The sequence below is a fragment of the Ornithorhynchus anatinus genome, chromosome 18 (genome assembly GCF_004115215.2).
Source record: "Ornithorhynchus anatinus isolate Pmale09 chromosome 18, mOrnAna1.pri.v4, whole genome shotgun sequence".
Taxonomy (NCBI): Eukaryota; Metazoa; Chordata; class Mammalia; order Monotremata; family Ornithorhynchidae; genus Ornithorhynchus; species Ornithorhynchus anatinus.
Genome location: NC_041745.1, coordinates 14,137,171 through 14,162,358, shown reverse-complemented (window position 1 = coordinate 14,162,358; position 25,188 = coordinate 14,137,171). Strand labels below are relative to the sequence as shown.

The 25,188-nt window shown below is 46.2% G+C and overlaps 1 protein-coding gene across 1 annotated transcript in view; it reads left to right on the top strand.

Annotated features, from left to right (window-relative positions):
- Positions 1 to 560: 560 nt before the first annotated feature.
- OCA2 (OCA2 melanosomal transmembrane protein) overlaps positions 561 to 25,188 on the top strand; it is a 227,071-nt gene continuing 202,443 nt past the window's right edge. The window contains exons 1-4 of the mRNA XM_039914722.1: positions 561 to 829; positions 17,598 to 17,696; positions 17,767 to 17,922; positions 20,202 to 20,390. Coding sequence (XP_039770656.1) covers positions 576 to 829; positions 17,598 to 17,696; positions 17,767 to 17,922; positions 20,202 to 20,390 — 698 coding nt within the window. The 5' untranslated portion in view covers positions 561 to 575. The remainder of the gene's footprint in view (positions 830 to 17,597; positions 17,697 to 17,766; positions 17,923 to 20,201; positions 20,391 to 25,188) is intronic.

Here is a 25,188-nt window from a genome sequence, read left to right as displayed (position 1 = left end):
GCTCGAGGAGGGAATTAAATGCCTGGAACGACTGGCGAGGACAATAGGTTTGGGTGTCAGTAAGAGTGGAGAAATAGTTTTGCTTGGTAGAGGAGAGGGCAGAGTCAAAGCATGCAAGAATAAACTTGAAGTAATGAATCCCCATTTTACAGTTGAGGAAACAGGCCCGCAGAAGTGAAGTCACTTGCTCAAGGTCACACAGCAGGCAACTGACAGAGCTGGGATGAGAACCCAAATCCTCAGACTCCTAGGCCCGTGCTTTCCTCCAAGCCACAGCGCTTCCCCGGCACTGTGCTTTCAGCATCCCAATCTCGCCTCAGAAAGGACAGTGAGGGATGGACAGTACTCTTGCCGCACGGCGCCTTGAGAAGATTTTGCTTTTGGTTCAGTCCTGTTCCAGGTCAGAGGCTGTGCTTGGAGTTTTAACTATTTTGTGCCCCTTGCTGACAGCGGTGGCCCGGTAGGGGCCGAGGGCAGGGGGCAGGGCTGGGTCCAGAGGCAGCCAGCGGTCCATTTAATCTGTTTCTCATTGTCCATCTGCCTGCTTTCCAGGTGAAACCTACAGTCCTGGGAAGATGTATCTGGAGAGCAAAGGCGGGCCGATCCCACCAAGGCTGGAGTTGGAACTGAATCAGACATCCAGGCCACCTCAGGCCAACGCCTGCTGCCGAGCAGGGGCCGGGCCTGGGGCCGGCCCAGGGGCCGGCCCGCTGACGGAATGGAAGGAGTTTCCCGGGATTGCTACTGGGCAGGGAGAGCCCCAGAAATCCACCCCAGACAGCGCTGCCGGGCGAGAGTGTGATGTGGCACCAGAGGCCGGTCAGGGAAGGTGAGGCCAGCCTCTATCCAAACCCAACCCGCTCACGCAGCTTGTGTTTTCCTCACATGGTGTGCTCAATCAGACAAGAGAGAGTCATGGGAACTGTTGCTGGAGAGGGACTGTGCACAGCCGACCCCCTTTCACTGGTGCAGGCGCCTCTAGTGACTCTGACCACGGCTCGTGTCCATGTCTGGATATTGGACTGTGGGGTGAAACTGCAGGGCAGCAGGCTTTAGGTCATGTCCAGCCTGGACCACTACCATGCTTCTTCCTGGTTGAGGTTGGTTTTCTCCCATCCTGAGGCAGGGGAGGAGACCAGGGGTGGGGAGAGATGCGAGAAGTGAGAGAGAGAGAGAGAGATGGAAAAATATGGACAGAAAGGGGAAGAGAACAGAGATATGGAGAGATTGGAGTGAGAGAGAGGGTGATGGAGGGAGAAAGAGAGAGAGGGAGAGAGATGGAAAGAAAGATGGAGTGAAAGGACAAATAAGAGGGAAAGAGAGAGAGGGAGGAAGAAAGAGGAAGGGAAAGCTTGGCAGAGAGAGGGAAAGAGAGAGCCAGAGAGAGGCATGAGAACTTGGGAAGTGTGAGGACTCATAGCCCAGCCTAAGGGCTGTTTCCCTGTCTGGCTTCTCACCACTGATGCCAAGGGCAACCTGTTCTCACTCCCACTCCCCCTCTGGCCTCCAGCTTCAGAGAAGAGAGTCTTGTGCCCACTGAGGCTGCTGTCTGTGCTGGATTAACAGTGGCCGGAAGGCAAGGGGCCGTGGGAATCTGCAGGCTGTCCGACCCCGGGGTTTGGAGGCTCGGACTTGGCCTTAGAGCTGTTTCTGCTTCCTGTCCTGCCCCAGGGAAGTGGTGGTGGTGGTGAGCAAGTTATCTAACATCCTCATGCCTCAGTTTCTCTCCCACTGATGCATGTTGTAGGAGGGATGTGAAACAGGTACTTTGAATTCTGAAGGAAGGTGCCTAGTGAATTGTCAAGGTTAGAGCTACGTCTGTTGTCTCATCTATTGTATCTCGTTCTTGTCTATTATACCTCAGTCTCCCCTACTGTACCTTGATCTCATCTATCTTGCCACCAACCTCTCGTCCACGTCCTGCCTTTGCCCTCCCTCCCTCCTCTTAGCCCACAGAAAATCATTCTCCCCTTATTCAAAGCCTTATTGAAGGCACATCTCCTCCAAGAGGCCTTCCCTGCCTAAGCCTCCTTTTCCTTTTCTTCAGCTCCCTTCTGCCTCACCCTGACTTGCTCCCTTTATTCATCCCCCCTCCCAGCCCCACAACACTTATGTATATCTCTGTAATTTATTTATTTCTGTTAATGTCTGTCTCCTCATCTAGACTGTAAGCTTGCTGTGAGCAGGGAATATGTCTGTTCTATTGTTATTTTGTACTCTCCCAGGCGTTTAGTACAGTGCTCTGCACACTGTAAGTGGTCAGTAAATATGTTTGACTGACTGAGTCTTATTGTCAACATCTGTTACCAAGTGAAGGTTATGTGGAGACAGCAAGTCAAGACCAGGTCTTTAAAGCAACGATGGTCAGATTTCATGGCCGAGGGTGCGAGTCACAGGAGGTTCCAGTCCGACTTCAGCCGGCCTCTGCTCCTGCAGAGAGGCAGAGCATAAGTCACTCAATCTGGAGAGGTACGCTCCTCACCCTGAGATCTTCTGGGAAAACGGGCTATAAAAATGAAGTCATGGCCTTCATTTATTTAAACCGTGATCCCCATGTGGGACATGGACCGTGTTCGACCTAATTATCATGTATCCACCCCACCGTTTAGAACAATGCTTGACACATAGTTCTTGACACTTAACAAATATAATAATGATAATGATAATAATAATAGCAAAGCCCATCTTGACAGCACCCTTGGATCCCTGCTCAAGATCAGCAGATTTGCTCAGGCATCAGAATCAGTAGAGCATTTTCCATTCAGTCTCTTCAGGTTGTGGAAGTGAACTAGTAATAATAGTAATAGTAATCTGTCTGGTCGCTCATTCTTCTCTCTTTTGTGAGCTCTTCCTCTGACTCCCACTCACTAACTGTGGGTATCCTTCAAGATTCAATTCTGAGTCCCCTCTGTTCTCCATCTACACCCACTCCCTTGGAGAACTCATTCGCTCCCATGACTTCAACTACCACCTCTATGAGGATGATACCCAAATCTACGTCTCCAGCCGTGCCCTCTCTCCCTCTCTGCGGTCTCACATTTCCTTCTGCCTTCAAGACATCTCTGTATGGCTGCCCTCCTGTCACCTGAAGTCTAACGGGTCCAAAACAGAACTTCTCATCTTCCCACCCCAACCCTGTACTTTTCCATCACTGTAGAAGGCACCACCATCCTTTCTGTCTCACAAGCCTTGGCATTATCCTTGACTCTCTCTCATTCAACCCACCTATTCAAGCTGTCACTAAATCCTGCCAGTCCCACCTTCACAACACCACTAAAATCCACCCTTTCCTCTCCATCCAGACTTCTGCCAAGTTAATACAAGCACTTATCCTATCCCACCTTGATGACTTTATCAGGCTCCCATCCCTCCCCACTCCAGTCCACACTTCACTCTACTGCCCGGATCATTTTTCTACAGAAACCTTCAGGATGTGTTTTCCCAGTCCTCAAGAAACTCCAGTCGTTGCCCATCGACTTCCACATCAAACAAAAACTCCTCACCATTGGCTTTAAAGCACTCAGTCACCTCACCCTCTCCTATCCCACCTTGCTACTCTCCTACTACGACCCAGCCCGCGCACTTCATTCCTCTAATGCTAACTTTCTCACTGCACCCCGATCTTGTCTATCTTGCTGCTGACCCCTTGCCTATGTCCTGCCCCTGGCCTGGAATGCCTTCCCTCCTCATTTCTGACCGACAATTACTCTCCTTCCCTCCAAAGCTTTATTGAAGGCCCATCTCCTCCAAGAGGCCTTCCCTGACTAAACCCTCCTTTCCTCCTCCCCCACTCCCTTCTGTGTCTCCCTGACTTGCTCCTTTTACTCATCTGCCCTCTCAGCCCCACACTTCTGTACATCTTTGTAATTTATTTACTGATAATAATAATAATAATAATGTTGGTATTTGTTAAGCGCTTACTATGTGCCGAGCACTGTTCTAAGCGCTGGGGTAGACATAGGGGAATCAGGTTGTCCCACGTGGGGCTCACAGTCTTAATCCCCATTTTACAGATGAGGGAACTGAGGCACCGAGAAGTTGTGACTTGCCCAAAGTCACACAGCTGGCAAGTGGCAGAGCCGGGGTTCGAACCCATGACCTCTGACTCCAAAGCCCGTGCTCTTTCCAGTGAGCCACGCTGCTTCTCATATTGATATTCAATATGAGAATATATATCTCTCTACTGATATTAATATCCGTCTCCCCCTCCAGACTGTGAGCTAGTTGTGGGCAGAGAACTATTTACTGTGAATTTGTACTCTCTCCAAGTACAGTGCTCTGCACATGGTAAGTGTTCAATAAATACAATTGAATATTAATAGTGGGAGTAATATTTATTAAGTACTTAGTATGTGCAGAGCACTACATGCAGAGTCCAGCGCTTAGAACAGTACTTGGCACATAATAAGCGCTTAACAAATGCCATCATCATCATCATTACTAAGTGCTGCAAAATAATCCAGAGGTGGCGAATTAGACACAGTTCCTCTTGATGATGATGATGGCATTTGTTAAGCGCTTACTATGTGCGAAGCACTGTTCCCCAGGGTGTCTCCCAGTATAAGAATATAAGGGGGAGAGGGGACTAGCACAGACACCTAAGAAAGGATGAAAGAATAAAACATAGAAGCAGCATGGTGTAGTGGATAGAGCATGGGTCTAGGAGTCAGAAGGTCATGGGTTCTAATTCCGACTCTTCCACTTGTCTGTTGTGTGACCTAGGGCAAGTCACTTCTCTTTTCTGTTCCTCAGTTACCTCATCTGTAAAATGAGGATTGAGACTGTGAGGCCAACATGGGACAGGGACAGTGTCCAATCCAATTTAATTGTATCTACCCCAGCGCTTAGTACAGTGTCTGGCACATAGTAAGCACTTAACAAATACCACAGTTATTATTATTATTATTATTATTATTATTACTATTATAAAGACAATGACAGATACATAAAAGGTAAATAAAAATCAGGATAGTTCTCATTAATCAATCAGTTGTATTTACTGAGCACTTATTGTGTGGAGAGGACTGTACAATAGAGTTGGTAGACACATTCCCTGCCCACAACAAACTCACAGTCTGAGGGAGATACAGACATTAATATAAATAAATAATTTATGGATATGTCCTTAAGTTCTGTGAGCCTGAGGGAGGACTGAATAGAGGGAGTAAATCAGGGTGACATAGAAGGGAGTGGGGAAAGAGGAAATGAGAGGTTAGTCAAGAAGGCCTCTCGGAAGAGGTGTTCCTTCAATAGGACTTCGAAGGTGAGGAGAGTAATTGCTTACATACATATCTACGTACATTCAGAGCACAGCTATTCCCTCCTCCCAAATCTCCAATGGCTACCCTTTCCCTGCCACATTAATTCAAAGCGGCCGATCCTTGGTTTTGAGATTCCGGCTCTGTACTTTCCGCATGTCTGCTGGCCAGCCGCAACTTACCGCCTCACATTCTTCACTCCACCTAAGCTAACCTCCTAACTGTTCCTGGCTCTGACCCTGTCCTCGAGCCCCTCGCCCTACTCAGCTCCCCCACTGCTTTTTCTATCTGTAATCTCCTTGAATAGAGAAGCAGCGTGGCCTAGTGGAAAGAGCACGGGCCTGGCAGTCAGGGGACTTGGGTCCTAATTCTCGCGCTGTCATTTACCTGCTGTGTGACCCTGGGCACGTTTTTTTAACTACTCTGTGCTTCAGATCCGCCATCTGCAAAATGGTCATTCAGTACTTGTTCTTCCTCGTACTTACACTGTAAGCCTCATGTGGGACCTGATTATGTTTTATCTACCCCATCTCCTAGTACAGTGCTTGACATATAGTAATTGCTTAACAGATACTATTATGCCTGTCTCCCCTGTAGACTGTAAGCTCCTTGTGGGCAGAGAATGTGTCTGCCAACTCTGTGACTGTACTCTCCCAAGCATTTAGTGCAGTCCTCTGCACACATTAAGAGCTCATTAAATATGATTGATTGATTGATGGACTGTTCACTTTTTCTTCATTTCTTCATTTCTCTATACTCTTGTTTTTACCGGTTGTACCTATGCCGTTCCTCCTGTTCCTACTGTGTGTATATCATTTGCGTTTGTTTGTTTCCCGTGTTGGATCATGATCTCCTTGAACATTATCTGATGTGCTTATTTTCTATCTCAGTACAGTAATTGGTACATAATAAGTGCTTGACAACACCATTATTATTGTTATTATTTTGCTTATGGTGTTCTCCCATTGTGTAGTTCCACGTGTTTTCCACACAATACACATTTAATCAGTCAGTAAGTGGCATCTATTGAGACCTTGATGTGTGCAATAATAATAATGATGGTGTTTTTTGCCGAGCACCATTCTAAGCGCTGGGGCAGATCCAAAGTAATCAGGTTGTCCCATGCGGGGCTCACAGTCTTAATCCCCATTTTACAGATGAGGTAACTGAGGCACAGAGCAGTAAAGTGACTTGCCCAAAGTCACACAGCTGATAAGGGGTGGAGCCAGAATTAGAACCCACAACTTCTGACTCCCAAGCCTGGGCTCTTTCCACTAAGCCACGCTGCTTACTTGGAAAAGTACAATACAACAGAGTTGATAGTTGTGATCCCTGCCCACAAGGAGTTTACAGGCTAGAGGGGGAGACAGACATTAAAATAAACTACTCACTAGGCCCCGGGATGGGGTTCGGCCATTTGGGAGTCTGGCCACCCCAGGGGAACCACGAGTTAAAGGCTACAGGTTAGAAGTGCATGGAGCTGGGAAGGAACTGAACAAAGCTTTCATTTTAAGGTGCCCACAACCTACATCCCCTCCCAGAATCACAGTTTCCAGTCCTCTACCAGTCTCGACTACAGGAGGGAGAGTCAAGCAGAGGCCTACCCATTCCATTCCTAGCTTGGCCAGTGGCTAGTGAGTGGAAGGCCATGTGCTACAAGTCAAAGCTTACCTGTGCTGGGCAGCAGCGGCATGAGAGCTAGTCGAGGGCGGAGACTCAGGTTTGTTGCGCAGAAGAGGCGATGGCAAGCCATTTCCAGATTTTTACCAAGAAAAATCTATGGACAAACTACCAGAACGATTGTAGATGGAGGTGGGATGTTCTGGGAGTGATGTGTCTTTGGTGTTGCCGTGAGTCGGAGACGACTTGACGGCCCAAGACAACCTACATCTTATCCGTGTGCTCTGTGGGGATGGAGGGAGGGAGCGACAGTTGTTGAGGGGTTGCTTCCCCATTGATGGACAGATGCTAATACCTGGGAATGCCAATCTACTTTGCCCTCTGCCAGCCGTTCTTACTCTGGACCTTATTCTGAGTGAAAGAAAGGGTTAATGTGGACAATTTGCAGTTTATCAAGCCCCTGGATAAGAAGCTTTGGGGTCAGCCTGCTGTTACCATGACATCAGGCACCTGGGACACAGTCCACGGAGGTGTTAGGCTGACCTTTCCCCTATGGATTTGGGGATTTGGATTCCCTTTTCAGCCATTAAATCGTTGCCCTGGGCCTTTCATCCCTCTTCCTCTGTCCCTTCTCCAATTCCCCTTCTCTGTACCACTTCCAGCCTCAAAAGATTGTTTTCCCTGTTCTCTACTCTCTGTATCCCTTTGGAGAACTCATTCACTCCCATGGCTTCAACTATCACCTCTAGTGGGATGATTCCCAAATATACATCTCCAGCCTTGATCTCTCTCCCTTTCTGCAGTCTCGCATTTCCTCCTGCCTTCAAGACATCTCTCATTGGATGTCCCAGCAAACTTAAAATATCTAAAACAGAACTCCTTATCTTCCCACCCCAACTCTCTCCTTCCTGACGTTCCTGTCACTCTAGAGAGCAGCACCATTCTTCTTGTCTCATAAGCCTTGGAGTTATCCTTGATTCATCTGTCTCATTCAAATCACATATTCAATCTACCACTAAATCCTGTCCATTCAACCTTCACAGTGTCTCTGAAGTCCGTCCTTTCCTCTCGATTCAAATTGCTACCTGTTAACCCAAGCATTTATTCTATCCCGCCTTGATTACTTGTATCGGTCTCCTTGCTCACCTCCCTGCCTCTTGTCCTCTCTCCACTCCGGTGCACCCTTCACTCGGCTGCCTGGATCATTATTCTCCGTAACCTTCAGTCCATGTTTCCCCACCCCTCAAGAACCTCCAGTGGTTGTCCAACCACCTCCGTATCAAACAGAAACTCCTTACCACCAGCTTTAAAGCACTCAATTACCTTGTCCCCTGCTACCTCACCCTGCTGCTTTCCTATTACAGCCCAGCCTGCACACTCTGCTGCTCTAATGCCAACCATCTGTACCTCCATCTAGTCTACCTCACTGTACCTTCGATCTCTTCTGTCTCTCCGCCAACCTCGCTTGCATCCTGCCTCTGGCCTGGATCACTCTCCTCCTTCATGTCCTACAGACAGTTACTCTCTCCACCTTCAAAGCCTTATTGAAGGGACATCTCCTCCAAGAAGCATTCCTGACTAAGCTTTCATTTTTTCTTTTCTCCCCCTCCCTTCTGCATTTCCCTGATTTGCTCCCTTTATTCATCCCTCCCTGAGCCCCACAACGCTAATGTCTTTATCTGTAATTTATTTATATATATTAATAGCTGACTCCCACTCCAGACTGTGAGGTCTTTATGGGCAGGGAATATGGCTACCAGCTCTGTTGTATTGTACAATGCTCGTATACAGTGAGTGCTCAATAAATACAACTGATGGATTGATTGATTGATTGATTGATCTGTAGGTGCCCGTTCACATAGATCCTTTGAAGAAAATGATCAGATGTAAGCTTTCCCAACCCAAAGACAGGGATTTTTGTCCGGTGGCAGGCTGGAAACTCCTGCAAAACCAAACTTTCCAGTTAGGAACCATGGAGGGTACTTGGATTGTTTCACTTTTCTTTCTCTACAGGAAGTGGCTCTGACTGGGACTCCCCCAAATTTTGTAGCTAATTTGCTGCCATCATCTAATGACTGTTTAGTAGAGAAGCAGCGTGGCTCAGTGGAAAGAGCACGGGCTTTGGAGTCAGGGCTCAAGAGTTCGAATCCCAGCTCTGCCACTTGTCGGCTGTGTGACTGTGGGCAAGTCACTTAACTTCTCTGTGCCTCAGTTCCCTCATCTGTAAAATGGGGATTAAGACTGTGAGCCCTACGTGGGACAACCTGATTCCCCTATGTCTACCCCAGCGCTTAGAACAGTGCTCGGCACATAGTAAGCGCTTAACAAATACCAACATTATTATTATTAACTGCCAACGGGCATGGGGAAACTGTTGGGCAATTTTTGTTGTTCAGCCGCTTTCAGCTCTCACCTGGAGGCTTCTCCCTCCATGTCATTTTCAGGATCTGTGCCACCTTCTCCATTTAGCCACTGGTCCAGCTAGGCTAATGGGTCTTCCTCTTTACTGGTCCCCTGCCCCTGGAAACCCTCCCTTCATATCTATGATCCGCAGTGCACGTAATGCTTAAGTGTGGGTCTTACCCTCAAGAACTACATTTCTGCTCCTCTAGCCCACCCTATTGTCTGCAGCTTGTCACCCACCTGCCTTTCTCAGCTGCGGCCCGAATCTTTGGATCCTCTTTATCCCGCTGTGGAGGGGGAAACCAGGAACTCTGCCTCACTGATGTGATGTCGAGGTCAGAGAGATTGTGAGGCTGGGAATTTGAAAGGAAGAGAAGTCACAGTTTTTAAGTTATCTTGGATAGAAACTTTGGCTCTTTAGATCTAGAAAAAAATGTTCTTTAGGGCTTCCAGTCTAGAATCTTCTCTTCTGGTTCCATTGCTCAGAGATGTTCATATGTCTCTACATCTTGGAAAGGCTGGATGTAGCGCTTTGTAATCCAGAGCTAATCTCAATGCAGAACATTCATTCCACCCCTGCTCTCTAAACCCTCCTGTGGCTGAATGACTTAGATGAGTGCTCTGCACATAGTAAGTGCTCAATAAATACTATTGAATGAATGAATGAGAATTTTTAAAGAAGGGACGATAAACTGTAAGGTCCTTCCATTCAGTCAGTCATATTTATTGAACACCTACTGTGTGCAGAGCACTGTACTAAGCCCTTGGGAGAGTACAGTATAGCAGGCATACAGGCATATTTCCTGCCCACAAAGTGCATACAGTCTAGCGGGAGCAGGGATTGTGTCTACCAACTCTATTGGATTGTATTCTCGAAAGTGTTTAGTACAGTGCTCTGCACATAGTGAGCACTCAATAGGTACCATCGATTGAGTGATTGATGCTCTTCCCTCCCAAGTTTTAATGAAAGAGGGCCAGGAAAGTTGATTTATTAAGCCTCTTTAGTACTTTGGCAAACATGCTACCTAACAGGAGGCTTAACTGTCTGTGACAGACCAAGCTAGGATAATCCTACAGATAGGGTGGAAAAGTCCAGAAATTTTTAAAGCAGAGAAATTACAATCTCATTTTATGATGTCAGTCACATCATCTTGAGTACAGCCGGTTACAGAGGAGGATTTGGTTAAGGAGGAAGGGACTGGCAGAGGAGACAAGGAACGGAAGGGCCATTTTAGGAATTTCTGAGCCCTGAGGGGAGAGGTCTCCATCCTGGGAATTTTCCAGGAGTAAACCTGGGATGCTGAAATTTGCCATCTGGGTGAGTAATTGGGGAAATTCCATGGACAGTAATAAGAGCTGTTAAGGGGAGAAGTGCAGTGGGTGTTAGAACGGTGGGTACCCCTGGATGAAGTTGGAAACAAGTACCAGGCCTGCAAAAAGACAGTTTTTCTTGATAGTAGCTACTATTACTATTAAATTCCATTACTAAGTGAATCCTATCTTCCTGTTTACAACAAAAAGTGTCTTTGTGATCCATGTGTGGAACCATCAGATTCAGAGAGATTGCCTCTGAAGCCAGCCCTTAATAATTGTAAAATTATCTGTGGCATTTGTTAAGCACTTACTATATGCCAAGTACTAAGTCCTTGGGTGGATATAAGCAAATTGGGTTGGACGGGGGGGCTCACCCTCTTAATCCCTATTTTCCAGATGAGTAGACTGAGGCCCAGAGAAGTGAAGCGATTTGCCCAAGGTCACGCAGCAGACAAGCAGGGGAACCCAGATTAGAATCCAGGTCCTTCTGATTTCCAGGCCTGGGCTCTGTCCATTAGACCATGTGTCCCACCGTGGCCCCGATGCCACCTGAGGCTAGGACTGTCCTCCACAGTGGGGCTTTCAGGGTCCTCCCCAAGCTCTCACCTTGATTCAGGCATCTCTGGGCCCAGGCAAAGGGGGTCCCAGGGTTAAGGCATACTTAGAGTGCAGGGTTGACTAGCTGGACCCCCAGTTCCCATGCCGTCCCACACCTTCTGAGGGTTCCAAATCCAAGAATCATAGGCTGCTGCCGGTGGCAAACTACTGAGAAAATCTTGGGCCTTACTAGTGTGAACTCTTAAGAAAATTCCCGTCCCAGCTGTAAATAGATGTAGATACTGTACTCTGGGATTACTCCCTGGATGTTTGACTTCAAAGTAATCAGAAAAATCACAGTACTACAAACAACAGTAATAATAATAGTAATAATTATTATTGTTAAACACTATCTTCCGTAGTAAGCACTGGGATAGATACAAGAAAATTCGGTCAGACACAGTCCCTGTCTCAGTAATAGTGACTAAAGTGGATAGTACAGTATCTTAACTGAAAATGAGTTCCAAATCGAAGGAGCCAAACAACTTTGATCCACAAGGTTTTCTCTTTAAGTATGAATGAAGAAAACGTGACAGATTTTGAATAAAAATAATAAGTGTGGTGTTTGTTAAGTGTTTAGTATGTTTCAAGCACTAAGCATTGGGATGGTTACAACGCAATCAGATCGTACACAATCCTGGGCCTACTTGAAATTTATAATCTAGGAGGGAGGAAGAACAGGAATTTAATTCCCATTTTATAGATGAGGGAACTGAGACACAGAAAAGTTGATTTGCCAAAAGTCACAAAGGAAACACTTGGCGGAGTTGAGATTAGAACCCAGATTTCCTGAACCCCAGGTCTGTCTTCTCTCCACTAGGCCATGCTGCTTCTCAAAGTGTAGTATCATTTTGTTCTGAACTATATAGGCATACTTGCTTAGTGTGACATGCAGGCGAACAAATTTTGGTTTCCAATGGAAATATTTAAAATTTAAAACATGTTCAAAACACCCATCTAGCATTATACCAGGCACTTCTATCACGCACGTGTCTTTTGCCAGTGAAATTTCAAGTAGAGATGCCAGAAAAAGAAGAATTATTTCTACAATATGGTTCTAATGTGTTTTATTTCTGTTTTTGTGCTTCAAAACCTGTTACAGTAAGTTCTTCCATAATGTGTGTTTTCACTACAATCTTTGAACTGATAACTGTTAGGAGCATTCTTTGGACAATACGTTTCCATCTGCATAGAACATGATATGATGTCGGAAGAAGCGTGGTGTTGATCAATGTGTAATGTAACCTGACTTTTCCATTGTGTGAGGTTGTCAAGAACTTAACTTTCATGTTCTAGGAGAATTACCCTGTACCTTGCATTCGTTCATTCTTTCAGTAGTATTTATTGGGTGCTTACTGTGTGCCGAGCACTGTACTAAGCACTTGGGAGAGTTCAGTACAGCAATAATCGGACACATTCCCTGCCCACAACAAACTTACAGTGTAGGGGTGGGGAGACAGACATTACTATAAATAAGTTGCAGATATGTACATAAGTGTTGTGGGACTGGGACGGGGGAAGAACAAAGGGCGCAAGTCAGGGCGAGCCAGAAGGGAGGGGGAGAAGAGGAAAGGGGGATCTTAGGGAAGGCCTCCTGAAGGAGATGTCCTTCAATAAGGCTTTGAAGCAGGGGAGAGTAATTATCTATTGGATTCGAGGTGTTCCAGGCCAGGGGCAGGACGTGGGCTAGGGGTTGGCGGCGAGATGGAGGCACAGTGAGAAGGATAGCATTAGAGGAATGAAGAGTGCAGGCTAAGTCGTAGTAGGAGAGTAGCAAGGTGAGATAGGAGGGGGTAAGGTGACTGAGTGCTTTAAAGCCAATGGTGAGGAGTTTTTGTTCGATGCGGAAGTGACGCGGAAGTGGACTGAAGTTTTTTGAGCAGTGGGGTGAAATGTCCTGAATGTTTTTGTAGAAAAATGATCCGGTCAGCAGAGTGAAGTACGGATTGGAGTCGGGAGAGGCTGGAGGCTGGGAGGTCAGCAAGGAGGCTGATGCAGTAATCTGGGAGGGATAGGATGAGTGATTGTATAAAGGTAGTAGCAGTTTGGATGGAGAGAAAAGGGTGGATTTTAGCGATATTGTGAAGGTGGGACCAACAGGATTCAGTGATGGATTGAATATGTGGGTTGAATGAGAGAGAGGAGCCAAGGATAACGCCAAAGTTACGGGCTTGTGAGACAGGAAGCACCTGTTTTATGTACTGTTGTGCAGAAATAACTTGAAATAACTTTGAAATACTTCCTCCTTCTAATTTGTGAAATTTTGCTCTCTCCAGTCAATTTGTAGAGTCATTCAATTTTTACTGGCCAGGGATTTTTTATGGCAGGAGATTATCAGCTCTATCTGAGAGTACCAGTGTTGCTTGGGAGTCCTAAGAAACCAGAAAGCTAGATGACTTTATTCTGCTAACCTATCTGCCCATTTGTTTGTTACTTGTGTATTTCATTAACTACAGTTCCTTTCTAATCCCCAAACAGCGTGATCAGTGCCCTCATTTGGATCAGTCAGTGTCAGTCAATGGTATTTACTGAGGTGCTAACTATGTGTAGAACACTGTACTAAACATTTGGGAAAGGACAGTACAAAAGAGTTGGTAGAATCAAACCATGCCCACGGGGAGCTTACAGTCTTTATCATGCAGCAGGCGGTAAAAAATTATGGCTAGGGGAAACAGTAGAGTGTAAGTATATGTTACAGATGAGGTAACTGAGTCACTGAGAAGTTAGGTGACTTGTCTGAGGTCACACAACAGACATGTGACAGAGCCAGGATTAGAACCCAGGACCTCTGAATCCCAGGCCTGTGCTCTTTCCACTAGGCCACGCTGCTTCTAGGGAAAATGAAAGGGAGAATCTGCCATTTACTTTTAGCAGCTTAGGTTGCTTTCCTCCCTTTAAAGTCTGAATGAGGCATTTCAAATATAGTAAAACTTTAGATTTTGAAGTCAAGACTTGAAGTGATTCTTGTAGCTCTTTTTGTTTAATTGAATTCTAAACTCAAAGCAGGTGTCTTGATTTGTAATCTCTAATGTTTTTTATTGTTTTAGTCAGTTGTATTTACTGAAAGCTTACTGTGTGTAGAGAACAGTACTAAGTGCTGTGAGGCTGGGAGGAGGGATGAATTAAAGGAGCAAGTCAGGGTGATGCAGTAGGGAATGGGAGAAGAGGAAATAATAATAATAATAATAATAATAATGTGGGTGTTGGTTAAGTGCTTCCTATGTGCTGAGCACTGTTCTAAGCGCTGGGGGAGATACAGGGTAATCAGGTTGTCCCACATGAGGCTCACAGTTAATTCCCATTTTACAGATGAGGTAACTGAGGCTCAGAGAAGTGAAGTGACTTGCCCACAGTCACTCAGCTGACAAGTGGCAGAGCGGGGATTCGAACCCATGACCTCTGACTCCCATGCGCGGGCACTTTCCACTGAGCCACGCTGAAAGGAGGGCTTAGTCAGGGAAGGCCTCTTGGAAGAGATGTGGCTTCAGTAAGCCTTTGAAGGGGGGAAGAGTAATTATTTTCCCACCATCTAGGATGTCTCTGGACTTCCACAAAGCCTCCGGAACCATTTAAAGAAGCTCACTATTGTCCTTGATTATCAGGCTATAACCTAAAAATGGAGACTAGCTTGAGAGGCAGATGGTGTGGAATAAATTCCTGTCCTTATCACCAGTTGAATGAATGGCCAGACCTGCTTGGCCCAAGCAGGTTTTCATATTGGCTTGAACGTGTATAGGGCAAATCAACCTGATTAACACCTACCTATCCCAGTGCTTGGCACACGGTAAGCACTTAACAGGTACCAAATTATTATTATTGTTATGAAGACAGTGGTATCGAGGACTGGGGTGAGAAGACTAGGATAAGGAATAATTTGGAGAACTCGTCCCTCTGAATCTGGCCTCAGGCTCTAATCTTACATCATTCTCTCAGCCTGGCTAACATATAGCATTTCAGCCTTTTTTATCTCCCGTGGCTCTTCCTGCCCAGGTGGCCCCAGATTCTAGAAAGGCTGACAAAGACCTGAGAGAGGATAGAGAGTCAACAGAACTCGAAGAAGCCCCTCAATCAATCAATCAGTCAGTGGTATTTATTGAGTGCTTACTGTGTGCAGAGCACGGTACTAAGGGCTTGGGAGAGCACAACAGTTGGTGGATACATTTCCTGCCCACAACAAGCTTAAAGTCTAGAGGAGGAGACAGCTTGGACTGTTTAGGAAGCTAGGTTCATCAGTGGAATGGCGGTAGTGATGGCACTTATGAGACCATCTGGTAGTAAGTGGCAGTGAGAAGCAGCATGGCGTAGTGGGTAGAGTGCAGGCTTGGGAGTCAGAAGGTCATGGGTTCTAAGTAGTGCCAAGCACTGTGCTAAGTGCTGAGGTAGATACAAGGTAATCAGGTTGTCCGACGTGGGGATCAAGGTCTTCATCCTCATTTTACAGATGAGGTAACTGAGGCACAGAGAAGTTAAGTGACTTGCCCAGGTATCTGGGTAAGGCAGGCACTTCCTTGATCAGGGAAACCACTTGTCTGCTGTGTGACCCTGGGCAAGTCACTTCATTTCTCTATGCCTCAAATGTAAAATGGGGATTGAGACTGTGAGCCCCACATGGGATGGGGACCATGTCCAACTCAATTTGCTTGTATCCTCCCCGGCGCTTAGTACAGTCCCTGGTGCAGAGTAAGCACTTAAATACCGTCATTATTATTTAAGTGGGAATGGGAGGGGATCCGAGTGCTGCAGGGGAATTTCTGCCTTCTTGGACCAGCCTCCCTCACCCCAGCTTAACACCTTCTCAGGTCCAAGCAGGACTGGGGGGTGGCCAGCCAGACAGCTGCCTCGGACCTGTTTTTAGAATGGTGGGAAGGTTGCTGCTGTGTGTGAGATCCAGGACCGTTACCTGTTGCCTGGGCACAGGGTCCTGACCCCTCCCAGAGTTGCTTGGTGTGTTTGTTCATGTTATTTCACACCCAGACCCACTCCCCCGCCCCAAAAGGGGCTCACAGTTTCAGTGGGGGAGAACAAACTCAATTCCCTAAACTTCTCTGTACTTCAGTTTCCTCATCTGAAAATGGGGATAAATTACCTTTTCTCCCTCCCTCTTAGACTGTGAGTCCTGGGTGGGACAGGGACTGTGACCAAACTATCCAGTAGCTGTCTCAGTGCTCAGCACAGTGCTTGGAGGGAGCACCTAAAAAATGCTACAATTATTATTCCTAATAAATACCGAAGTACTCATTATGCTATTGTTGATTTGTTTGAGTTTATTAGCCCCTCACGGTACAAAATGCTGAGTTCCCAGGACCCACAAGGGGAGTTTGGGGCTGTTGAGCATCCCTGGAAGGAAAGGCAGGCAGTTATAATGATGATGATGGCATTTGTCAAGCACTGTTCTCAGCACTGGGGTCGATACAAGGTAGTCAGGTTGTCCCACGTGGGGCTCACAGTCTTCATCCCCATTTTACAGATGAGGTAACTGAGGCACAGAGAAATTAAGTGACTTTCCCAGTTATCTGGGTAAGACAGGCACCTCCTTGTTCAGGGACACCCCTGGCAGCTCCGAGCTCAAAAGAACAGTGCCACCGGAAGGACACGAAAGGCTGACTCGGATCCTCACGAGCCTCTCCACTGCAGGCTTGAGAGTCTGCTGGAGTTAAATAACACATTTCCTCCATTCTTCCTGGCAGGGGCAGCATCTGCTAAGAGTTCAGCGCTGCTGAGAAAGGTGACGTGGAGGAGTAAACCTATTTATTCCCATCTGTAGTCCCGTTCCCAAGGAAACACGCAGCCCTTCAGACCTCTGGGCTAAATGGATTTGTAGGAGTCTTAATTTGCAGGGTTTTTAAATGGTCTTTTTCAAAGTTGGTTTAATCTTCTCCTGCCTACCGTGTATTCTGGGGAGTTCACGGATCATTTCTGGTCTGGGAAATTATGAAGATTGGCTGAGCCGGGGGAGTTAAGCCCTTCCTCTCGGTTCTAGAAATTTCCCTCTTCTTCATTACCCACCTCTTAACGTTTTGGGTTCACAGTCACAACTTTTGCCCAGGATGAGGTTCCCAGTCTCTGTTTGGATGCAAATACATTATCAGTTTTAAAAAAACCCCACAAAAAACCTCACATCTAAGTAAGGGTTTCTCTGGACAAAAAGTCCTTCAGGATTTAGCAGAGATGATCAGCAAACTCCAAATGTCCCAATAGTGGAGTTGAAGGTTTATGCAGTGAGAATCCTGTCATTTCATGGCTGGGGTATGGACCTGTTTGATCTTGTCTGCTAAGTCCTCCTTTTGAGAGAGTTCAGATGCCATACTGGTCATTATTTCTTTTGTTTTTCTTCCACGTAATTAAACTCTCTTTTGGTAGCTCATTACCTTTTGCATTGATTACTGATTTTTCTTCCTTTATTAGGTCCCATTTCACTTTGCCCAGATTCTTCAGCTCCAAGTCAAAGGACGATTGCTGCTCCGAGAAGACACCTTTGCTGAGGACTTCATCAGAAGAGTTCAGGTGCGACATTTTTCTGTGAGATTTAAAAATCTTTCTCATGCACTCTCCCTTACGGACTTCTCCTTTGTAGGTATCCTGATTTCTGTGTCTCTCTGAAAGTTTCACAGCATTGCAGTAGTCAGATGAGTTTAAGGAAGACTTCCTGCCAGTGGTTTTGGAAACCGTGGTTAAGGTTCAACATTTCTGTTCTGATCCTGGTGATAGTCTCGCAGCATCTTACGAAGTGGTAAACTGTAGAGAAAGCTCTAGTTAGTATTAGCCAAAGCTCCGAGGTCCACAACGGATATTCCGATTGATGGCATGGGAGGGAGGGTGGGATTAACAGTAAGAGCTGATTTTCCTGGGAAATTACTGTGCCTGAGATTGGCTGTTCTCTCTAAAACAAGTTGTCAGGCCCTGAAGAGAGAGTGGCTGGATGGAGTGGGGTGGAGATGGTGTTTCCTCACATGTCTACTGGTTTGGTTAAGTTTTTTTCCTCCTTAGCTTCTGCCCCAAGAAAAATGCATCATTAAGTTACTTGTTTACCCAGCAAACACAAAAACATGATGGCCATTTTATTAATTTTGAATTAATCAGAGCCTAGTTGAGGGCTTATTAAACACTGATTCATAATAATAACAACCTTGCAGCTCCCCCAGTGCTTAGAACAGTGCTTGGCACATAGTAAGCGTTTAACAAATATCATTAATAATAATAATAAGATAGTGTTTGTTAAACACTATATTCGAGCACTGTTCTAAGCGCTGGGGGCGATACAAGGCTATCAGGTTGTCCCAGTTGGTGCTCACAGGCTTAATCCCCATTTTGCAGATGAGATCATTGATACACAGAGAAGTTAAGTGACTTGCCCAAAGTCACACAGGTCACACAGCTGACAAGTGGCAGAGCGGGGATTAGAACCCACCATCTCTGACCCCCAAGCCCGTGGTCTTTCCACTAAAACTCGCTGCTTCTCACTCGTGGAGATGAACACCTCGTTTTCCTCTTGCTCTCAGAACAGGGTTTAGTATCCTGGGTTAATTTGTGACACCCTCTCTCCTGATGCACTGAATTGGGTTATCTTATGGTTAAAGCACCTTCTTTCCATTTACCTTAAAAAAAACCCTTCTCCTATCAGTTCCAAATCCACATTCATGCAATATTTGTTCAGCAGATCAGGAACATGTTGGTTCACTTTGGAGGGTTTTCCTGAGTCTTATAGTTGTTACAGAAGATTCATGTTTATTTGAAAATACTGTTTTGTTGCATAATTTATTATCTCAGCACAAATTAGCTTTTACCCAGTCTAACATCGCTGGGCATCTCTTTGTTAACAAGAGTAATTTCCTTGTTGCTGTTTCAGCAGGGGGACACAATAAGACTCAGGAAACCCCATTTAAAGATCTCATTTAATTCATTCATTGAGTCATATTTATTGAGTGCTTGCTGTTTGCAGAACACTGCACTAAGCACTTGGGAGAGTCTGTGTTTGGCCACTGGGCTGTCCCTCTTCCTTTTTCTGTGGTATTTATTAAGCACTTACTTTGCAGGCACTGATCTAAACGCTGGGGTAGATATTAAGTAGTCACATTGGACACAGTCCATATCCCACATGGGCCTCACAGTCTTAATCCTTATTTTACAGGTAAAGTAACTGGGGCACAGAGAAGTGAAATGATCTGCCCAAGGTCATGCAGCAGACAAATAGTGGTGACGGGATTAGAACCCTTGTCCTCCTGGCTCCACTAAGTCACGCTTCTTCCTCATGATTTGGTTGGGTGAGGGTAAATGCGTCAGTCTCCAGTATGGACTAGTAGAAAGAGCACAGAATGGGAGTCAGGAGACCTGGGTTCTAATCACGACTCTGCCCCTTGCCTGTTGTTCGACTTGACTTTTCTGTGTCTCAGTTTCCTTATCTATAAAATGGGGATTAAATACCTGTTGTCTCCCCCTCCCCCCCCCCCCCCCGCTTAGATTATGAGCCCCATGTGGGTTTGGGACTATGTCTGATATGATTGTATTGGTTCTACCCAAATTCTTGGCCCAGAGTAAACACTTAACCGATATTGTTATCACTGTAGGGAAAAAAAGGGCACACTCACTTGTGGTTCTTATTCTTGAGCCCATTAACAGAGCAGCATTATACATCCTCCGCACATTCCCCCTTGTAAGGAGATCTGGGGAGCTAAACTGGAATAGACAGGAACCTTGTGGCATTTTGGGACTGGCCCATTGTAGAGGCTAATGATGGACCAGTCTTCCAAGGGGATTTTATAAACCACGCTCCATCTGTCTTGGAGAGTATAGGGATAGTATTCCCTGAAGACAGGGAGATGGAATCCTGGAGATCCTGTCACCCCGATGGAAGCTGGTCACTGACTTCCGAAAACATCCTCTGTGTACAAATGAGACATTTGGACATTCTCATGAATGTGATTCTTTTCAAAAGCTTCCTAATCCATGGCCATTCATAGCATCAGTTTTAAGGAGGATTACTGTTTGTAGCTGGATTTTTTTTTTTTTTAGGTTTCGGAGCCCTAGCTTCCAGAGCCTGGACTTCAACCTGGATGAGGAACCTTGGGAAACCAACTCGGTAGCCTGGGGTCAGAGTTGGCACTTGGGAAGTCAAGGCACCGGTATATCTCCGTCAACTTCCTTCGAGAAGCGGGATCTGCCGGAGAGCCTGCAGGTCCGACTCAATTTCCCCAAGCTGAGGTAGGGTGGTTGACCCATCACCGTAGCCTCATCCGGGGCAGGTTTGATTTTGGGGGAAACAAAGTGGGAGAAACTGACACCTGAGCTTGTGTCTCCTGTAGGTGCTACACTGTAGAGTGGTGCATGATGGCAGGCACAGGCAACATGAACCATTTTGGGTAGACTCTGCCCTTCCGGCCTTGATAGCTTTTCCTTCCAATCTTCATGTTCTGCTGGGATGCGGCGGGGGGAGAGAGAGAGTGCTAGATGTGTGGAGAGGGTAACTATGGAGGCGTGATAAGGGTTGGTGAGAGACAAGGGTTCAAGGAGTTGTGAGTGCCCTCAGGTAGAAGGAGGAGCAGGAAGAGCAGTCATGGAATGGAGACATTTGAGAAGCCTAGAGTGCCAAAGATTAAGAGAAAGATGGGTTTAGAAAAGGTAGAAAGGCACAGTGATAAATGGGGAGCTTGTAGAAATTTTGGGGGGGTGGCAGGACCTTTTTATGGGTTGGAGGACCCATGGCCCTTCAAAAAAAAATGTTCCTTTTCAAAAGTAAACCAACTTACCAAAGTATTTTACTAGTGGCTGTGTCATAACCTGGGAGAACTATTGGAAGTGAAAAATCATCCAGGAATCCCTCAAAACAATAGTATTTCTTTGGTATCTATTATGTGTATTAGATGCTGGGAGAAAAATACAAGCATTAGATTTAGGCACTTGAACTGTCATGAACAATTTCCTTCCCCCACCCCTCCCACACATGAGTGAAACTAGTTCTCCATTTTCCCATGCCACCTTTCCTGTTCACACTGGGATCCTCATACTGTGGATGCCTGCTTGCTCTCCATGCCACCTCTGGGAGAGAACTGGCAGCGTATGCACAAGTAATGACTGATATGATGATATTTACCCACGGCCGTGCTGCAGACTGGAACAGTTTCTGCAGTTTCGGATTCCTTGTCAGAGCTGCCAAGTTCCAAAACATACTTGGTCACCTGGTCAGAGAAATCCTCCTCATTGGTCAGGGCTGGGTAACTCAAGTCATGCGCACCATCAGTCAGTGGTTTTATTTAGCAGTTACTGTGTGCAGAACACCCTACAAGGCCTTTGGGAAAATAGAATACAACAGAGTTGGTAGACAGGACCTGTCTCCAGTCTGTCTCCAGTCTCCACTTGCTTCTTATAGCAAGACTGGTTAAGGGAGGAAGTGCTCAATAAATGCCATTGATTGATTGATTGATTGATTGGGTCAGGCAGATTCTTAATCCCCATTCCTAATCCCTGGATGCTCCTATTTTTGGAAGGTGGAGGAGGAGGGAAGAAATAAAAGGACTTTGCTGGTACACAGCCCCACACAGTCAATCCACCTGGAATCAAAATTCAGCCACCCCAGTTTTCCAATCCCCAGGGAGTAAATTAATTTATCAGGACATTCTGTGTCTTCATCAGCAGAGGCGGAATCCTCCAGGCCCTTTCTGAAAAACAGTGCCCCTGGCTATATGGTGAAGGAATATGTTTTAAGTATTCTGAAGTATTCTTCTCCACCCCTTCTCCATCAACATCACCTTCTCAGTTATTTCCAGGTGATGTGAGGGGAGTTTCAGAGTCTCTCCACTGCAGGGAAATGATCCTTTTGGTTCAATAAGCACCCTGAAAATTATTCTCCATTATTCTCCAAAAAGGCACCATTCTTCAAAATGTAACAGGAGAAAGCATTCCATACCCTTTGGGGCTCTGATACCACCCCCATCTCTCCTGCTGTTTCGAGAGCTCTGTACCACCTAACAGCCCTTATATGAGAGGTGGGGAGAGAGAGATGCAAGCAGAAAGACGGCCCCCTTCTTCAAGAAGCATAGAAAAATAATTTACATTTTGAAGAAACGATCAGATGGTCTTTAATTTTTCATGGTGCTTATTAAGCTTGAAGAAAGAAAGTCAGAAGAAAGTGCTTGTGAGAGCAGAGCAACCTCTGACTGACCTCTGGGGTGACAGGGGGGAACTACCCGGGTAGAGACCCAGCCGTGCTCTGGGTGAGGGGCACCAAGAGGTCTGCAGGCAGCATCATTCCCAGAACCCTACCTTCACCTTCCCGCTCACCCTCTGCCCCTTACCTCAGCTTCATTTTGCACAGAGTACACTGGCAATAGTTTCACTTTTATCAATAAAGTACGGGGCCAGGTCATTAGGGGAAAGAAATGTGAGGGATGGGGGACAGGGAGTTTGAGGAGGGAATTAAAGTCAGAAACAGCTGTTGCGGACAGTGAACCTGCGAATCAATAAAGGTAGAGAAGTATTGTTGCTGGATGGTTGGGAGGGCAGAATTAAAGCAGGTGAGGAAAAATTCAGGAGGACGAGGTTGGCCTGGGTACCTGATTGCCGCCAGCAGCTCTCCGCAACTCATGGACAAGAGCAGAGGAAGCGAACAGTGGAGTTGATCCATAGCTGCGGATTCGTGGTACAGGATCATCCACAAGTGAGGGAATGAGGGGAGTGAGGGAATTAAGTTTAGTGGAGAGGTTGGGGTGAGCGTGATGTTGATGGTGTGCATCTGCATGTCAAGGGAAGGTAGGTTAGGGATGGAGATCATATCGGGCGTGACCACTTTGGAAAATAGGGTTGAGGTCAAAAGATTGGAGTTCTCATGGTGGGGGACAGAACAAATTTGCAGAGAAGGGGAGTTGGGGAGATAAGGCAAGTCAGAAGTTTATGTTTGGAGAATGGAATTTCAAATTTGGTGAGCCCAGAGTTCGTACGGCAAATAGAGATGATGAGACTGGGCGTGTGGCCAAGTTGATGAGTGGATGAGGTGGGGTGGACCAGGAAGTTGGTAGAGTTGAGTGAGAGGAAGCGGTAGTAGAAAGGTCATTGGGAACAATTGTATGTTGAAGTACCTGAGTAGAGATGGAGAAATAGAGAAGGAAGTGAAAAAGCTGGCAAAATGGTTCAGAAAATTGAAGGTGGGCCCTGGAGATGGTAAATAATGGTGAGAAATAATTGGAGTGGGTGGTAGAGGTGAATGATGGGCTTCAAAGGAATGGAAAGAGAAAGACTGTGGGGGTGGGATTGAATGAAAGCAGTATTGGGGAGCAAGAAGGAGGTCAACTTTTTTCCATTTCCTAGTGATTCTTGTGCAGCGGGAGAAGATGGGAGCCCCTTGGGAGAGAGTGTCAGGGGAGACAGTATCATCTGTGGTGAGCCAGGTTTCAGTAATGGAAAGAAGGAGTAGTGACTGGATCAGGAACAGATCAAGGATGATGGGAAGCCTTCCCATGATGGAGAGGGAGTTCCACAAGGTAGGGGTAGGGTATGGGTAGTGGTGGATTGGATAGGAATGAGCAGACGGGCCAGTGCAGGGGGAGGGGGATGACGGATGGTGCTAGAAAGTAAGACGGGGATGCAGCAGCTGCGGATGGCTTGAGGGGTGGGGAGGGGTTGGGTGGGAGTGAGCTATGAGGGCTAGTGTAGGGGAAGGGATGTTTAGGGGGTTTCTGGGTGAGAAGTCACCAGAGAGGGGAGTTTTAATAATAAAAGGCATCACCTTGTACCAAAATCTGTTAAAAGAATAGTAAAATAATCCTTTTTTTAACTAGTTCTAAAGGAAAAATCTCACCCCTTTAGGAGCATTCAGAGGATGGGCTGGTCCCAGGTCATCCAGCTCTGATTGTGTGGCATTAACAGTTCTCTCCCTCCTGGAAATCACTGTCTCTCTCTCTTTCACTGTCCCTGAGGATTTTGTGAAGATAAGTCACCACTAACCCTTTCCTAGGCTCTAAAGAGGCTTAGATCATCCCTCTGGCAACTGTTGATAGTGTGCTTGGTACTGATTATTGGTCTGTTCCTAGAGAGTGGGGTCTTGGTCACAAAAGGCAACATTTCCCATAAATGATCTTGACAGTACTCTCTCTGTCCCAGAAAGTCTCCATTCATTTCCATGCATTCCAGCTGCACTTCTAATCTTCTGTTGATTCCCCAGCTCTTCTGTTATTACCCAGCTTTACTGTCAATTCTCCCTGCTATTTTTCTTTCAGGACACCTGCCTTTCAGGGTTCTGAGTCCATGCTTGTTTACTGAAATGTAGGTACCTGGGACTACTAGCATATTATTGTTATTATTATCATGATTAATTATATCCACACTCCTGAGGAACTCATCTGCTTGCATGGCTTCAGCTTCCATCTCTGTGGGGATCAATCCCAAACCTACCTCTCTAGCCTAGAGTAATCCTGCATCTCCTCTTGCCTCTAGGACATCTCCATGTGGACCTCCTAACAACACCTCAAACAGAACATGTGTGAGTGTATGTATCGGAGAAGCAGCATAGCCTACTTGAAAGAGTACGGGCCTGGGAGGCAGAGCACCTGAGTTCTGATTTGAGTGTTGGGTGACCTAGGGCAATCACTTAACTTCTCCAGGCCTCAGTTTCCACAACTGTAAAATGGGGATTAAATACTTATTCTCCCTTCTACTCAGAATGTGGAACAGGGACTATACCCTACCTGATTAACTTGTATCTAGAACACTGAGAACAGCAGTTGAAACATAGTAGGTAGGTAACACATACAACAAGAATAATGATTACACATATTTATAATGTATGTATCTATATATATGTGCACATATATGGAACCAAACTTTTCATCTTCTCTCGTAAATCTCCTCCTCGTTTTCCTGTCTCAGTCAGTGATGTCCCCATTCTCCATGTCCCAGAAGCCCACCGCTTTGGCGTCATTCTGGACTCCGTGCCCTCTTTCAACTCTCACATTCAATCTACTGCCAAACTCATTCGGTTCTACCTGCACATCTTCCAGGTAGCCCATTC